At 34.7% G+C, this 19,360-nt stretch overlaps 1 protein-coding gene across 7 annotated transcripts in view; it reads left to right on the top strand.

Moving 5' to 3' along the window:
• Galphao (G protein alpha o subunit) overlaps window positions 1–19,360 on the top strand; it is a 176,205-nt gene that overhangs the window by 132,235 nt on the left and 24,610 nt on the right. For all 7 annotated transcript variants that reach the window (XM_074181373.1, XM_074181376.1, XM_074181375.1 and 4 more), the window contains one exon: window positions 7,619–7,779. In XM_074181373.1, coding sequence (XP_074037474.1) covers window positions 7,619–7,779 — 161 coding nt within the window. The remainder of the gene's footprint in view (window positions 1–7,618; window positions 7,780–19,360) is intronic.

The following is a 19,360-nucleotide window of genomic DNA, read 5'->3' as shown; positions in this document are numbered from 1 at the left end:
ATTAGGTTTTTACATAAATTTGTTTTGAACTGTGTTTACCAGAATATACCATAAATGAGTTTTTTTGAAGAATACGTAAGTTTTATTTGTTTATCAATGTATTTTCAACTCGGGTCAGAGTCGACACTTACACCAAGAGTTTTGGATCCATTAGTGACTCATTATCGACGGTAATTACTAACAAATCAGATATTTTCTGATGTTTTTCAGATCTAAATAAAATGGTGTTTGATTTATCAGAATTGACTAATAAGCAATGATCTTTGGCTAAGTTAACAAAAGACTACCTTCATTATTGAGGGTAAAAGCTGAGGAGTGAAAATGTATTAGAGCCGAGTGTCATCGACATAGAAATGACACTTTCAAATAACGTGAGATCTTCCAAAAATGGACAGTGGAGAGCAAAAGTCCAAAAACTGAGCCCTGAGGTCCTCCTGACTGAAGAATCAAAGCAATTTTCGTTGGTACAGACTTTCTGTTTCTAGTTCTCCAGATAGTTTTAGGTTAGGTTAGGAATCACACGTTGAAAGGTAAGATCTTGTTAGTTGTTAGCTCGCACTAGTTCCTCAACTTCTGAGAGTTATCGTTCATATGGGGGCGACAGCTGATTAACGAAAAAACAGATTTCAAACAGATTTAAACAGTTTTCTAGTAACTTCATTGTATTATCTGACAAACCGATATAATTTAAAATTACGAGTAGTAAATCGTGATTTAAAGTGTCAAAAGCATGACTGAAATACAATGAAACAAAAACTGAACAGATACTCTGATCTGTAGCTGTGAAAATACCATCTACCTACATCATCTGATTATTAATTCAAACAATGAAATGGGTATAGTAAACTATACTTGAAAGATAGACTACATCTTTCTAGTGTACCTAAGAAAAATAAATAATTTGTAGTTAATTGGTTTTTTTGGAGTTTCAAAGAGATTATGAAGCATTTTCGATGGATGCTTGCACGGGCAGCACCACCGCCCCGCCTTTTCACGAGAATCATCGTCATGTTTCAACCAATTCACAGAAAACATACTGCACATCGTTCCAGAGAAACAGTAAACTCTCAGAATCTCTGTTATATACTTTCTAGGAGGCAAGTTTATTACAAGGGGGATATGTTATGACATACAGTGCGTCTCCCTCACTTTATCTTCCTATCCTCCAGATCCACCCTAAAATTGGAGGGGTCGAGTGGCTCTTGCGGGAAAGGAGATGAAGTAACAGACGCACGTACTTATAATCGCGCTGATAAGATGTGAGGGAGTGTTCAGGAGCTTATTTCATACAGGGTGTTGAACTTTTCTAAAAATATACTTTTTGTATTAATATTGTGAATATCCATTGTGACAACAATAAATGTGACTTGACAAGGGCAAACATAGCAAACAATTAGTTGCTGCTTTTATAATGCATAGCACACTTGTTTTTATCCGCTTTACGCTTTTGATTATTTTTTCTGAAAAACAAAGCGAGCTACGGAAAGTGATTAAGGAATGAAAAAGTTTAATGTTTAGTTGTTTTGCCCAACACAAAATTGAGTGTTACGACTACTGTTCTCCACTTTTAAAAACCTGTAGACCGCAGCCAACAAAACCAGAAAATAACTGTGACACAGTTACATCCAGTGAATTACACTCTAATATTCAATTATTTTATAAAATTTCGACGTTCCTCAGGTTCATTGTGAAATATTTCTTCAAAGTGGGTGGAGGTGGGTTTGTGAAAGTATCACTAAGGATTGTTCTGATAAAGGGCACTGATACTGACTTGGATGTTAACATTTTCTTTGAAGTTAATATCTACTCTGACATTTTTATAAAAAAAAATTGTTTTTGAATTTCCTTGCATTATTAAAATTGGACTGCTGACAATTCCACGAATATGCCACTGATTTGGTTTATTGAAAATTATTTTCCGGTTTGCAATTTGAAATGCATACTTTTCATTAAAGAGGAACATTCCAAGTGGATTTATAATAGCAATAATGAGTTTATTCTGCTTCAAAATTACTATATGTATAAATACCGAATATAACCAGATCATTATAATCGATTAACAATATGAAATATAGAATTTTAATATTTTCAAGTAAACTCGTCATAATGTTATTATGATAAAGAAACTGTATTTTAAATATTTTGAAAAAGATATAAAGATGATAGAATAGTAAAGTTGAAGGAAGTTTTCTGAACTTTACGAAATTTTCACATTTTTCAATCCTAATGATAACTTATTATAATTTTTCAAACCTTTATAGAATAATTGATTTTCTCCAAAACTGGTGTGTTATATCTTTTTAATTGGATATAATAAGAATTTCTAGAATAATAAGAATGGTTGTTACTTGAGAATTGTGTTTTATCTTTGACACTCATATTCCCAATTAAAATAACTTGCTGGGTCTTTTTCTGTAATCTCTGTAAAATTTCTGTCTGATTCTTTATTCCGAGAGAAAAAGAATTGTTCAACAGTATTGAAAATCAGGCTTTATGATCTATTCATTTTGAATTTTGTCCCATTTGTCAAATCTTCTATTTTTTTAAATTCCATTTTGTCTAGGAATTTTTCCCAAAATATAAGTTATGTATTCATTGAAATTTGCTTTAACTGTAAATTTTTGAAGAATTTCACTTAATTCTGGTGGCAAAGTGACATACACTTTGATTTACTTGGGTTCAGTTTCAGCTTATTGAAATTTAACCGGTTTTCAATAAATTTGATATACCTTTGTAAAGAATCGATATTTTTTTCCACCGAAATTCCTGTAACATAAAACACAGTGTCATCTGCCAAACACTTGTGTTTCAATTTTACAAATATCATTTATGTGATGAATGATATTTGTAAAATCCCGGCCCTAAAACAGACTCTTGTGGAACACCATGTTTCTTTAGAATGTCACTTGAGCTTTTTGTCATTTAATTTTGACTTGTGAATCCGTTTCTATGGCATTTTTTTAAAAGAATTCCTCTGTTAACAGTTTGTAAAGTTCTTTTCAGATTTGAAAATAAAATACCAACAGGTTTGCCTTCATCATTCGATGACTTCCAATCATTGAGTAAAGTTTATAATGCAATTTCATGCGCAGTTTGAAAATAAATTATTGTGGTCATCAATTGGATCCAAAGTTTGTTTTCCATCTAAATTTTCATAACTTTTTCATACGGAAGTAACAATTTATCCGAATCAAAATAGTATAATGTAACACCTGTGCTGAAAAATCCCGGACCTAAGAAAGAAAACGCGTTTTTTTTTGTTCAAAATTGACTTTATTTATTAACGTAATCTCTATTAAGAACCACATTCATTCTAGCGCCGCTCGAACATTTCAATGCCATTCTTGTAAAACGATTTATCTTTTGCCTCAAAATAGAGACCTCAGTTTCAGCAATAACCCCTTAATTCGAGCGAAATTTCTCACCGGTGAGCATTTTTTTGAGGCCTGCAAACAGCCAGTAGTCGCTGGGAGCCAAATCTGGCGAACACAGTGGATGTGGGAGCAATTCGAAGCCCTTTTCATGCCATCGTTTTCGTTAATTTGTGACACTGTGCACTGTCTTGATGAAACAGCCACTTTCATTTTCTTCAAATGGGGTCGTTTTTCCGCCATTTCAACCTTCAAACACTCCAATAACGCTAAACAGTGTGTCCGCAAAGTATGGAATAAATTCGATATTTCCAAAACCAAATGTCGTTTTACAAAAACCTGAAACACGTCGATTTTTACTTTCAATATTCTACAAAAGAATTCCATTATACAGGGTGATCCATATTAATGTGATGACGTCACCGGTAATGTTTTTAAATGCAACCTGTATTTTGTGTTAGTTTTAGATAATCCGTAACGAGCTGATTCCGAAAAGGTATGATACTTGGGGTCTAACGTACAGAATTCGAAAGATGTGCGCTTAAAAAATAAATTTTATTGATATCTAATAAAAGTAGAAATTAATTAATTATTTTATATTTTTTCTAATGATTAATTTAACAATGGGAAAGTAATCCAGTAATAAATACATTATTTTAAATGTTCGAACTGCAGTCCTTGCTGTAGTTGACAGTAGCCGTGCTAACAAGTATTTCTTATTAATTTCAAAAGACTAGGCGGTTAGTTTTTTTTGTTGCTGTGAAATGTCATTATTTCGATTGACGTTCAGTAACTGTTAAGTAGGACAGTAGTTGTTGTATTAATTCGTGAATTTTCTGTAGAATTGCTTCGAGTTAATTTGAAGTAGTAATGAATTTAAGTCTAAAGCAAATACTTGAAATACTTATAATGATTGGCTATGGAGACAGATCGCGAACTCAGATGGAAGTGTGTAACTTATTTAATGAAAAATATCCAAAAAGACGCATAACGCAGTCAGCAGTAAGTAAGATTGAAAAGAAATTTCGAGAAACTGGTACACGCAAATTAGGTCGTCCTTCTGTAAATGATGATACAAAACTAGATGTTCTACTTGCTTTTGAAGAAGACGTACACACTTCTGTTCGTAAGGTTAGTCGTGATTTCGACGTCAGTAAAACAACTGTACACAAAGTATTAAAATTGGAAAAATGGCATCCCTTTAAAATAGAACTTCAACTTCTACAGGAATTAAACGAGGATTATTCAGATAGAAGAATATAATTTTGTGAAGCCATGATGGATAACTGTCACCGAGACCATCACCTTGTAAAAAATAGAATTTTTTCTGATAAAGCCACTTTTACATTGAATGGTGTACAAGTACAAGTACAATAAAGAAAGTGCCAGAAATAATTAAAGATTATTACAAATTTAGAAACGAAATTGTTGAAAGTAATGGTATTTTATTTAAAGGATCTAAAATTATTGTACCAAAAAAGCTGAGGAAAGAAATTATTCAAAAAATTCATTTAGGGCATTTTGGAGTTACAAAATGTAAAAATCGTGCGAAACAATCTTTTTTTTGGCCTAGTATGTGTAGGGAAATAGAAGATACTGTCCTGAATTGTAAAGTATGTCTCAAACACAGAGTGTCAAATCCAAAAGAAGAATTAGTGATGCATGACATTAAAACAATTCCATGGTATAAAATTGGGTGTGACATTTTGTATTTGGGAAGTGAAATGTATTTACTTGTAGTAGATTATTATACCAAATGGGTTGAGGTTATACCATTAGATGAAAACGCTCACTCTCTTACCATTGTTAAAAATCTGAAAAGTTTATTCGCAAGACTAGGTATTCCTGTTATATTAATTTCTGATGGTGGCCCTCAATTCAATTCAAGTCACTTTCGAGAATTTGCTGAAAAGTGGGATTTCAATCACATTATGTCCAGCCCTCGATATCCTCAGTCAAATGGGATGGTGGAAAGAGCAAAACAAACTTTGAAAAAAATGTTGGTAAAAGCTATTGAAGATAGGAGGGAGATAGAGTTGGTTTTGTTAATGTATCGAAACACTCCCATGGAAAATGGCTTTACACCATCTCAACTGATGATGTCTCGTAATTTAAGGGATACATTACCAAGCACTGAACATAATTTGAAACCACAAAAGATCAATTTTGAAAATTACAATAAGTCATTAGAACAGCAAAGACAAAAGCAAAAACAATACTATGATCGTTCTTGTAAAAATTTAAGACCTTTGAATATAAATAGTAAAGTTAGATATCAAACTCATTTAGGATCAAAATGGTCGTTTGGTAAAATAACAAACAAACCTAGAGAACGCTCATACGGTATAGAAAAAAATGATGGAACAAGTATCGTTAGAAATAGAAGATTCATTGAAATTTTGCCAAGTCAAAATGATCCACCACCTGACAATAATGATATCGATATAACTGATCAAGATGAGTTTGAATCTTCATCTTTGTCTAATAATAGTAGTTACTGCTACTCTAATCCAGAAGCAACATCATCTGGTAGACCAGTTAAAAAGCCAGACAGGCTAATGTATTATTGAAAATGTTAATTTCGTTATTTTTATAAAATTTTAATTTCATTGTTTTATAAAAAAAAAGGGGGAGATGTCACGTATTGTATTTCTTGGTCAAAATATTATACCACCATGTAAACAAAGTAAATCATAGCAGCCTTGGCGAAAGCAAAAACTAATAGTTTTTTTTATGGAATTGACTTGAGAACTGAAATAAAGACAGTCTATGAGAAATCGTCGTTTCATTCAGATATATGACAATGCTGCTGATGTTCGAAGGTATCCCGACCAAATGTTTACGAACCGATGGATTGGTAGACGTGGACATATTTAATGGCCAGCGAGGTCGCCAGACTTAAATCCGTTGGATTACTTTATGTGGAGCCATCTGAAGAATGTTGTTTATAAAACGAAAATAGCAAATATTCAAGAATTAAAAGAGAGAATTCGAACAGAAATGAACAATATTTCTCAAGAAACCATAAACAAAGTTCAACAAGAATTCATTCAACGTTTAGGTTACTGTCAAATACAGCAAGGACTACAGTTATTTCTGGATTACTTTCCCATTGTTAAATTAATCATTAGAAAAAAATATAAAATAATTACTTTCCCATTGTTAAATTAATCATTAGAAAAAAAATATAAAATAATTAATTAATTTCTACTTTTATTAGATAGAATCAATAAAATTAATTTTTTAAGCGCACAACTTTCAAATTCTGTCCGTTAGACCCCAAACATCATACCTTTTCGGAATCAGCTCGTTACGGATTATCTAAAACTGACACCAAATACAGGGTGTTGCATTTTAAAAAATTACCGATGACGTCATCATATTAATAAAGATCACCCTGTATAATGAAATTTTGTTGTGAAATGTGGAATATTAAAATTAAAATTGGCGTGTTTCAAGTTTTTGTAAAAGCCTTTGGTTTTGGAAATATCGAATTTACTCCATACTTTGCGGACACACTGTATAATATCCACTATTGATGGTATTTCCCTTCTCAAGATAGTCGATGAATGTTACACCACGCACATCCCAAAATACCGGGGCCATAACCTTTCCAACCGATTGTTGTGCTTTCGGGCTTGGAAGAGGTTCATCAGTTGCTCTCCACTTAGATGACAATCGTTTTGATTCCACAGTGAAGTGATGGATCTATGTTTCATTCATTGTCACATATCGACGCAAAAATTCCGGTTTGTTATGTTTGAACATGGCCAAACACTGCTCAGAATCATCAAGACGTTCTTGTTTTTGGTCAACAGTGAGCTCGCGCGGCACCCATTTTGAACAGAGCTTTCTCATAGTCAAATGCTCATGCAATATAAATCCAACTCGTTCTTTTGATATCTTTACAATGTCAGATAACTCACGCAACTTCACTTTTCAATCATTCAAAACGATGTTGTGGATTTTTTTTATGTTTTCTGATGTTACTGCCTCATTTGGACGTCCACTGCGTTCTACATCATCGGTGTCTCTACGACCACGTTTGAAGTCTGCATGCATATCAACGTTTAATTATTGTTTCTGATGTAGCGGAGTCCTTATGACACTTTTCTAGCCATTGCTTCGCTTGAACGGTATTTTTTCCCATCAATGCGATAAAACTGGCGCCATATATATGTTAGACCCGAGACTTTTCAGCCCAAGTAGTGAATCGAATTAATACCATTCTTATCTTTTTCTTTCAGATCGACGGCAAAATGGTATTCGATGTGATTCAGAGGATGGAAGACACAGAACCGTTCTCAGAGGAATTATTAGCGGCGATGAAGAGGTTATGGGTCGATTCCGGGGTTCAAGAATGTTTCGGTCGTTCCAACGAGTACCAGCTCAACGATTCCGCCAAATAGTAAGTAGTTTCTGACGAAGTAATTTTGTTAAAAATACCCTGTTGCGGTTGAATGACTTCATTGGAAAATTCTCAAATCCAAACAGTCATATGGATATCCTGGAAGTTCAAAAAGGTAAAAATTTTTGCCAAACAAAGGTTTTTGGTTTTCTGATTCTCGATCTTTCTACAAGGTTTTCTCTCTCTCTCTAATTTTGTTGGACGTGGCTCCCCACTCGGGCGCATTTGTCCAGGCTCCTCCTATCAAAGATAGCAGGAGCTTCGCCGGGGGGAGGGGACCGGTCTTGCTTGAAGCAATGTTGCCACCCCTTTTTGTCTAACTTTTTTACGATGAAAACAATTCAACTTTTTTATTGTCGCCTTCTGCTCGGAAGACGTTTTGATTTTTTCTCATATATTTTTTGAGTCGCCTCCTCTTCGGGAGACCTTCGGGTTTTCAAATTCACATACATGGCCCCCTTTACGTATTTATCTGAACCACCCGGCCTGGATGCCGGCGTGAATAAAGGGGGCCTTCACTTCACATTGTTGTCTAAACTTCCACATAAACTTTAACATCTTTGCACAATAGACAATCACAACATAAATAGAAATCCCGCGATAGCACGTGGCATCCGCATACCTTCTTTGTGGACAGATGTTATCGGCACGTCCGTCCACTACCACGGCCACTACCAAACTCCTTTATACAAAATTGTGGGAACTTTCAAGGAAAAATGTAGTTACGATCATAGTTAACTCAATTGCTCTCTTCTTTCCTTTGGAATTTGTTCTCTTCCTTTGGAAGGAAGAGAGTACTTTGAGAAGTTTCCCACAATTTTTGAATACGAGGTCCAGCTGGTAAATCTGTTTCAACTCCGGAAACAGTGACCAAAATCAACCAAACTGTTCGTGCAGATCGAATGAGCATCCGGATGATTGCCGAGACTGTAAACGCCGATAAAGAAACGGTTAGAAAAATTACACGAGGAATTACACATGACAAAAGTATGTGCAAAGATGGCGCCAAAAAACCTGACTCCTGACCAAAAGCTCTCGCATCAACAGATCTGCTCAGATTTCCTTGAAAGGTTAGAAGAAGATCCCGGACTAATGAAAAACATTATTACTTGCGACGAAACATGGATTTTTCAAAATGTTGTTAAACAAAGCGGCAATTGATGCATTGGAAGACGCCTGAATCGCCGGGAATCAAAAAAGCAAGGATGTCCAAATCTAATGAAAATACAGAACAAAAAGTATCTTTTCTAAAAGACAGTAACAAAAAATACAGAACAAAAATTATGCCTCTCGAGAGACAGTATTTTTGTTGTGGTGTGTGGTCTGTAGAAATAAATACATGCGAAAAAAGGTTGGTAGCGCCCTCTTGGCGAGTAAGACAACAGTATTGTCTTTCTTATCAAAAAGATTTAAAAATTATGCCCTTTTTCCTGAATTTCGTAAGACCTTGATTTTTGTCCCGTTCAGAAGTCAAAAGGTGGGGGGACTTTTGGCGTTCGCACTGTATAGGTTTGTTATCTGAATAGAATTTTTCTCTCGAAGCATAGGGTTTGTATTAGGTTGTTTCAAAAGTCTGTCCGTTTTTATGAGTCTACTCATATCTCTGTAATATCTCTGTGAATATTTATTCAATTTATTCGAAATAGGCGCCATTTGAATCAGGCGCCAAATTGAGGAACATTCCCCATTCCGTCAGCATAAAAAATGAGTGCTCGCCTTTGGGAAGTGTCTGGGTGGCTCATCGGTTTCCAACCACGGTCCTGAGTCTCCTGTTGTAGAGGATCCACTTTCCATCACACGTGACGATCCGATCCAAAAAAGAATCGTTTTGGTTGCGCAAAAGCAAAGAAGAACAGACCTCTAAACGTGACAATTTCTGTCGATCATTCATATCGTGTGGCTTCTACTTTCCGAGCTTTTTGACCTTTCCAATAAGTTTTAATTAAAAATCACATGGGAGCTAACGCCCAGTTCTTCCTCCATCCCACGCATCGTTTGTGAAGGGTCATTCTCCACCTGGATCCTCAAATCCTCGTCCTGGATTACTGTGGATCGACCACTTCGGGGCTCATCTCCGTTCTTCTGGAACGAAATTTCGCAAATCAACGTCAAACGATGGGTTCATTCACACTATCATTATTTTTTCGGGCTGTTTCGGCAGCGCTTTGTTCAATTTGAATTCGTAGAGAAAAATTGACCGAATATCGTTAACGACATCATTTAGTAATAAGCTGAAAAGAGGCAGAAAATTAAAATTTGGAAAAAATGAACAGCATCGATGTATAGAGTACAAAATTATCTATCGATCAGTATATACCACGACATAGAATATATATCGATCTATCGATCAGTATACAAGCCGTTTTTTTTTATCATAGGGTAACATTGCTATATTCTAAACCGTACCAGATACGAATACGATTGAATGGGAAAAACGGTATCTGTCATCGGGAACAATACAATGGTCGAAAAAAATTTACGGGGACTCTCGTCCTTCTCGAGTTATACGAGGAAAACCAAAAATACTGTTTTTCGTTTTTTTCGAATGAAATTGTTATTTCGGAGAATATCAAACAATGGAAAAGGAAAATTTTATATTTTTCAGATTGTGGAAGGTAACAAATACCCAAAAAAAGTCGATAAAAAAAAGAAAATGTTATTGTATTCGAAGTGTACTATGGCGATGTAATAATAAATATTTGATAAAACGTTTCGTGTCAACATGACCACCATCAACATATTTTATTTAAATAAGGACCTGTCTTTTTTATTACAGGTATTGATAAAGCGATAAATTTACAATCCAAGGGTATATCACATTTGATAATTTTATAGCGTTTTATTTGAAATAACCATCATCAGTGACAACAATAAAACAGAAAAACAATTTATTTTATTATGAACTTTTGGGGAAAATGAAACCAATACGGAAAATCAAAGCTACATGGCAATCTACATTTAATGTGAATGCACATAAGTTGTCGGTCCAAACAATTTCTGTGGCAATTTTCTAGCATAATAGGTGTAATACTAAGAAATGCATCTTTTTTTGTTTGAGATGGTCAATATCTGTACTTAGTGTTTAAAAATTTTATTCTTCATATATTCCCAGACAAAAAAATCTACAGGAGTAAGATCTGGGGATCGAGTTGGCCAGTTAATTGGTCCCTTGTTTCCAATCCATTTTTTTGAGAATATTGCATCTAAATGTTCCTTTATAATTGTTGCATTATGGGGAGGAGCGCCGTCCTATTGAAAATATTGTATTTCATGGTGGATATTCAGTGGCAATTCATCTAAGTAGTCATCGATTTCATTGAATAGAAAATGAAGATACATTTCACTATTCAATTGATCATAGTGAAAGAAAGGGCCATGGAAGTTTGTTCCCACAATTCCCAACCAAACATTCATTCCGAAACTTTCTTGGAAACTGGTTTCTCTATGCAAAGGTTCATTTGTATTATTCCACCTATAATGGATATTTCTGTTAAAACAACCATTGTTGGTGAATTTTGATTCGTCCGTCCATATTATTTTTTTACAAATATTTTCAGCTTCCCTTTCATTGAGATGATGAACTTCCTGTAGCATTTATATTTATATTCAAAATAGTTCTGGTGGATTTTACAGAAATCTCGTAAAGAACAATCTTGATTGGCATAGTTTTTGTAAATCGCCAATCCTAAATAAAAAAAAAGATGTTTTCACTGTGTAAATTTCTATGTGGTAATATTTGCTCACCCATAACATTTATTTGATTCCTCACACTTCCAGTAACCACACATTTTCTTGGTTTCTTTCTTTCAAATGCACCATATTCCCTCATCTAATCGGGTAAACAATTAGATGTTCGGAATGCGACGATTCGGATATAGCTCAACATACATATTTCTTACCAAAGAAGGATTTCTATTTGGTTTTGCGTAACTAAATAGCATATCAGTCTTTTCATCATTTGAAAACATCTTGAATATGTTCATAAACGTCTGACTGTTCTCAACAGATATCAACAACGCATTCATTTTTCCTGCCATAGAAACCAAGCAAAGCCTACGCGTTTAAGACGGTAAATGAATTGAGATGCTATTTGATCATACCAAATTATGCAACAAACGAATTTTGACCAAAAACTGATATTTTTGTTAGTTCCAGGATTGAGAATTTTAAAAATATTACAAATTATAATTAATTTAGGAGAAATAAACATTTAAAGAAGGATTATGGCAATACAAAAATTTACAAAACGAAAAAGTACCTACCTGTCTAATTTATTGGGTTGTCTGAATTATATTTTGAAGAAATCGAAACAATTTACAAAATAAGTAACGACAGGACCGTAATTTAAAATTGTTGTCACTGATGATGGTTGTTATTTCAAATGAAACGCTGTAAAAATATCAAATGTGATATACCCTTGAATCGGAATTTATTGCTTCATCAATATCTGTGATAAAAAAGACAGATCCGTATTTTAAAAAAAAGATGATGGTGGTCATGTTGACACGAAACGTTTTATCAAATATTTATTATTAAATCGTATTAGCACACTTCGAATACAATAACATTTTCCTTTTCCATTTTTCGATATTCTCCGAAATAACAATTCTATTCGAAAAAAACGAAAAACAGCATTTTTTTCCCCGTATAACTCGAGAAGAGCGAGGGTCCCCGTACATTTTCTTCGACCATTGTATTGTTGCCGATGACAGTTGCCTTTTTTCCCATTCAATCGTCTTGGTATCTGTTACGGTTTAGAATATAGCAATACCTCGACATAGTAGAATAAATATTTATTGAGATGTGAAGCTACAAAAACACATGACATTAAAACAGACAACTTTTGAAACAACCTATAGTAAAACCAATAATGATTGAGAATAAAGCGCGTTGTCATATCTAAATTTTACGTTACCAGTTTATACCAGAATCAAAATATAGTAAGCAGTAGAGTTGTAGGTTGTGGCAAATTATAGATAATACACAATACTAGTACGATTAAAAGGTATTAATTATGATAAAAATCAGTAATGAGCTTGTAATGAGTAATACTTATACATTTCTTGATTACTGATCAGTTAAAATTCATTATTTTCTGTATAGTGTTAGATATTTATTACAACTAGTGGCAACGCTGTACGCAACGATATTTCTGTCTTTGTCACTTTACCGTAACTTCCATCTCATCGTTGCAGTCCTCACTAATGTACTTGCAGCCATGAGCGTATCATTGGTTTGTGAATTATACAGCGTGAATTGTACGTTTTACAGTTAAGTTAGTCAGCAATCGACGTGTTGTGATAACAATTGGTGAAAATGATAGTGCTAATAAGTGTTTAAGCGTTACATAATTATATTTCTACACCGTTCTCAAACTACTCAAGAAATGGGAGACATGGGCGGGCCTTCCACGTCGAAAAAGGTAAAACGGTCGGAGTCTCGGTCAGTAAGAGAAAAACAAATTGTACTGCGAGTATTTCACTGTCTTGAAAGAGATCATCAGCCACCAAAAGATGACTTTGTGCATATGTGCTGTAATTCTACGTGTGTAACTCCGAATAACCAACCGGGCATTTCTACATCATTAAGTTCCACAATTACAAAAGATAAATTAGTTGATATGTGCTCTGATTATACCGGTGTACCAAAATCATCGATTTACAAAATACTAAGAGAAGCAGAAATTCATGGGGACGTACAAACGCCAAAAACTAGTATACGCAGAACTATTCACAGTTTCTTTTTCAGAAATGAGCTGCCCACACTACAAACAGTTCTGGAGGTATTTAGCGATCATGAACTGGTCCTAAAAATGGCTAAAGAAACTTTTAGGGAACTTGTACACGAAATGAAATTTACCTAGGGAAAAGTTGACAGGAAAAGCATTCTCATTGAACGTCAAGAAATAATAGCATGGAGAAGAAACTATCTAAGAAAAATTGACGAATTTCGGAAGCTCAAAAAAAAATTGTACTTCATGGACGAGACATGGGTTAACCAAGGACATACGGTCAAAAAAGTATGGCAGGATGGTAATATAACAAGTGCACGACAAGCCTTTAATAAAGGTTTGTCAGTTGGGTTAAAACAGCCATCTGGAAAAGGTAGTCGTCTGATAGTTACGCATATAGGAAGTGACAGTGGATTTTTACCAAAGGGTGAATTAATATTTAAATCTAAGAAAACAGGCGACTATCATGAAGAGATGAATGCGGAGGTGTTTGAAAAATGGTTTGAAGGCATCATTCAACTTGTGGAACCTGGGTCTGTCATCGTCATGGACAATGCCCCATACCATAGTCGACATTTAGAACCATTACCGAAACAATCATGGAAAAAAGCAGCAATTCAAGAATGGTTAATTAATAAGAACATCCAATATAACAAAAAGGTAGTTTAAAGGCAGAACTACTTCAGCTAACAAAATTACACACAGACAAATATAAAAAATTCGCAGTGGATGAAATGGCGTTAAGTCGTGGAATTACAGTTTTAAGGTTACCACCAAACCACTGCGAATTAAACCCAATAGAATTAATCTGGGCGCAAGTAAAAGGATATGTGGCACGAGAAAACAGAACATTTAAATTAGTGGACGTGCAACATCACCTACAAGAAGCTATTCGAACTGTTTCTGCAGAAGACTGGAAGAAATGCATGCAGCATGTTTTAAAAGAAGAGCAAAAAATGTGGGACGTAGACAACCGTATTGAACCAAATATTGAACCAATCATAATTCACTTTGATGATAGCGGTAGCAACAGTGACGAATCTGAGGTTGAAGATTAGACGAAAATTTGTACATTTAGATTTATATTACCTATATTCTATTATTAAAAATTTGTAATTTGTATTTTCTAGTACCCCTGACGATGAGTTTAAGTTACTCGAAAGCTCGAGAATAGTTATAAAGAGTTCACTTATCAATTGCTGCAACCCAATAGTGAGAAAAGTTATATATATATATATATATATATATATATATATATATATATATATATATATATATATATATATATATATATAGGCCCACCTAATGACTACAACGATTAGGTAAATTACGATATTGCAAAGTTTTAATGAAATAAATAAAAAATGTGTATGAATATTTTAACTAACTGTACTAAGAATTTTTCTTTCATTCTTAACCCTCTCAAAAATTAATAAGCACGTCCCCGATTTGCTGTCAACTGGGCTTACTTCTACTCTCAATCATTATTGGTTTTAGTATAATAATCAAGTTTTCACCTGGTGGTTGGTCAACCGACGAAAATAACCCGAAACGTCCATTCATTTCGGAATTATTCATTGTAGACATTTCCGATCTCGCAGCTCTGTTTACTCACAACCGGATAAATTTGAGATGTGTAAACTTTGATGGTAGATATACAAGTGTATATAAATCATCAAACCCTCTCGCAGCAAGCGAACAGGCGAGGGCTTTCTGATGATGAAATCGAGTTTAATATTTACATTTCTAATGCGGATGAAAAATATCGGCTTCCTATGTTTATTTGGTTAGGCCTTCCCAAATGTGGCAGCAGGGATAAAATCCGTCTGTAGGCAGTTTTGAGTGGGTTACAAAAACGAGAGTTTTGCCACCGACATTATTTTGAACGGTCTCGGTGGATATCGTCCTAATTGATATGCGAGGCGATATTCAAATTTCAGTCTCTGTATGGTGTATCGTGAACGATAAAAGTTGGAGAATACTTTGGAGGATATACGTAATGAAAAGCATTATTCTATATCCGATGTTCATCAAATTGCCGAAAGTTTCAGGAATGTGGGAGACAATTAAATGTCTCTATTTTGAACTAACAATGTCGAAAAAAAATTCTCAGCGAATATAGGTCCTTATTCACAATGTCAGAACTGAGGGTGTTCCAAGTATGAAAGTTCTATGTCCATAGTCTAATAGCTAATTGAAAGTTACTCTAGCAAAGTACTACTCTGTTAAAAAAATTAGATGAATTTTCATTTTTCTCAAAAAATATCAATTTCTATCATGTCTCCTTCAAAGTAATCCTCCTCAGATATAATACTCTTGTGCCAGCGGTTTTTCCAATCTTTGAAGTAGTTCTGATATGCACTTTTTGGTATGTCCTTGAGCTCTCTAAGGCCAAAACGCCCTCCTTTCATGGATCTCTTCGATTTTGGGAACATAAAAATCACATGGGGGCAAATTTGGTGAATACGGTGGTTGAGGCATAATTACGCTTTTCATTTTGGCCAATAAATTATAAACAAGAAATGAAGAGTGAGGAGGGGCATTATTGTGATGCGAATAGTTTTTCCACAATAATGGACATTTTCTTCGTATTGCTTCTCGCAAGCGGCGCATAACTTCAAAATAATACTCCAAATGGACCGTACGACCATGTGGCAAGAAGTCTTAATGCACTACGCCACGGTAATTGAAAAAAACAGTGAGCAAAACGTCGCCATTTGATCGACTTTGGCGTGCTTTTTTGGTCATGGCTCTCCTAGTCTCTTCCATTGGGACAATTGGACTTTGGTTTTGATGTCACAAAAATATACCCATGATCCTGTTGTAAATCATGCCCGAAAGAAAATAACGCCGGCCGCCACTGGTAACCATAAACCAAACGTGACGTAGCTAAGAGAGCGCGAATGCACAATGTTCCCTGCCGCTCTAGAAGCAGCGAGAATAATGCTATCGATTTCGACAGAATCTCGGTGAAATTTTCTAGCGCATTCGATTAAGATATATAAAAGCTACTGGCGCCTGCGAAACGTCCAAAAATCCACGGCCTTCAAACCCGGAAAATAGTGGCACTGAAAACGTCGGCCGCGAATGCCAGAACCATTGTGTCACATGTGCGTAGACCTCGAAATTGGAACATTCACCTTATTTTTTGAACAGCCCACGTATAAGTAGATTTCTAATATATCTGCGAACAAAGAAGTTACAGACAAAGATACGTTCTGTGCCTTTCACTGCCTACTGAATCAACAGGTACTATGGAATGCCGTTTTACTTTTCGTGGTTTCAAATAATCATTGCTCAATTTATTCACATAACATTTAAATTGATTCATGCATTTGTTGGACACTTCAAAAGCGATTGTTCGTACAATTTGTTCTATTTTAGATGAAAGTTGATTTGCAATGTTACATGAATTAAGTTGTAATTTGAACAAAAGACTGCAAACATTGTCATTCAACAGTCAATGAAATATATTTTACAAGTAAATTGAACAAACATATCAATTCCTCATGTAATTTTTACCTTTGAATAAAATGTTACTTGTTTATGCAACTATTGTATTATAATAAAACTGTAAATTCACTTTCCGAAAGTAATTTTGGGAATATAATTTCAATAAAAAATATTCAAATTACTGTCAAAGTTTTCTCAGGAAACATTCTTGATAATAAATACAGATTATCGTCTGTCTTACTTGTACTTCAAAAGCTGAATGTTTTCCTCTAAATTCTTGAAATTGTTATATTTATATAACATATAATAGTTCTACGTTTTTAATATTTCCAACATACACCTTTATGTACTGAATCTAATATTTGGTTACATCTTTTGTGCAAAACATACTCATAGAACTATAATTTTATTCCAGCTCAAGATAAATTCTGAGAAAGTTCAGAATTCTTTGATATCCTGTGAAGTGTATTTTAAAAATACATTATATTTTGAATGGTCGTTGCTTTCTATCTTCAGGCGCATTTGACCAATTCTCCTCCTGTTACGTAACTGGCTGTTACATAACAAAAGCTTCGTCGGGGGACAGAGACTGTCTTGCTGTTTTGCAAGTCTGTGTCCGAAATGAGGTCTGCTGTGCTAGGAAATAAAAACTATCCTTTTCTTCATAAAATATTATTGTTGCGATCCTACTCCCACGTGGACATTCGGTCTACCCCGGCTTTCAACCAGCGTGAATGGGAGCAGGTATTATATATTTATTACACTTTAGTACTTCCACGTGGACATCCGGTCCACCCCGGCCTCCAACCGGCGTGAATGGGAGCACTATTTATTTTAAAACACACACAATTTTTATAAACACTATTATTAATTTACGATTGCTGGCTCGTTATATAACGGCGGACATTCACAACACAAAATGAATTCCCTTTCTAACAATGGCGTCCGCGTACCTTCTTTGTGGACGATTGTTATCGGCACGTCCGTCCACCATCATATCGGAAACGGAACTCTTTGAAAAATACATTTAAAACGGTTGTTGATAATTGTATTTCGGCGATAGCGTCAAGCGGATTTATCACGAACTTAACGTGTTAAGGTACGTATTCACCAAAAAAGCGAGCATGAGCGACCATTCGTGTATGTTTGGTCGTGTATGTTCGTGTTTGCTCGACATATTGACGTCTCGTCCACACCAGAGCGAATATCTTCAAGTTTGTAGTCGTAGTTGATCCATCTACTTTGTGCGAACACGTTCGATCTTTTCCGAACGTGAACAAGCATACGTTCGCTCGCTCGCTAGCCCGTACTCACCAGACGATTATTGATGCAGAATGCTCGTTCACTCTTGTTTGCTCGTGCTCGCTTTTTTGGTGAATACGCACCTTTACATATGGCAACATTGTTGATTATTAATAGTACAACAAAACTCCGATCAACCGCAGCACCGAATTAAAATTAGCAATTACCAAATTCATGTTTCACTCAAATTCAACAATCAAAACAGTTCAGCTCATTATAAAAAATGATGAAAAGTAAAGCGCTGTGCCACACCGTTCTACTGTTTATTAAATGGTACATGAATCAAATTGATTGTTGATAATTTTAATTCAGCGCTGCTGTCGAACGGATTATTATCCTACTAACACCAACAGTGTGCGTTTAGGCGATGATATAGTTCCATAAAAATCCGCCTGACGTCAGCGCCGAATTAAAATTATCAATAAACAATTTAATTCATAAATTTAATTTATTTTATAGGAATATTATTGAAAAGTGAAACGGTGTGCTATGTTCAATTTATTAATATTCTGTAATAGTGAATTATTTTGACTGGGGTTTTGTTGTCATATAAATAATCAAGCATGTTGCCAAATGTCATTAGACAGGTATGTTGCCAGATCTAAACATTTAGCTTTTGCAAGAATCGGTTCGATTCTGCCGCAGAACTGACAATATCAACAATTACTTTAATTCATGTAACTATGACTACCAACAAACAATAATTTTATTTATGTTTCACACAGATTATAGTAAATATTTTGATAGCTGACCTGTCAAAGGTTGCTTTGCCTCATAATATATTTCTATCAGATAAATAACACTCGCAAATAATATTAATCCCTTGTTCAGCTAACACAAACAAACTGGATGGTTTGCCTAATCGAGAACATGCCACGTATAATTGTCCGTGTGAAAAACATGGTGTGTTCAAATCCAAGCCACAAACGGACATTGTTTGGCCTTGGGACTCATTAATAGTCATTGCAAATGCCAATCTAATTGTTAACTGCACACGTTTAAAATCAATTGGCACATCTGTAGGTATAATAGCGATTCGTGGTATTGATATATTTTCACCTCGGAACTTGACATTTAAAATGCTGGCTTCGACTT

Source organism: Leptinotarsa decemlineata, unplaced genomic scaffold (genome assembly GCF_025532065.1).
Source record: "Leptinotarsa decemlineata unplaced genomic scaffold, Ldec_3_MD MMD2_tig00026307_RagTag_RagTag, whole genome shotgun sequence".
NCBI lineage: Eukaryota > Metazoa > Arthropoda > Insecta > Coleoptera > Chrysomelidae > Leptinotarsa > Leptinotarsa decemlineata.
This window is presented reverse-complemented; position numbering and strand designations above follow the sequence as displayed.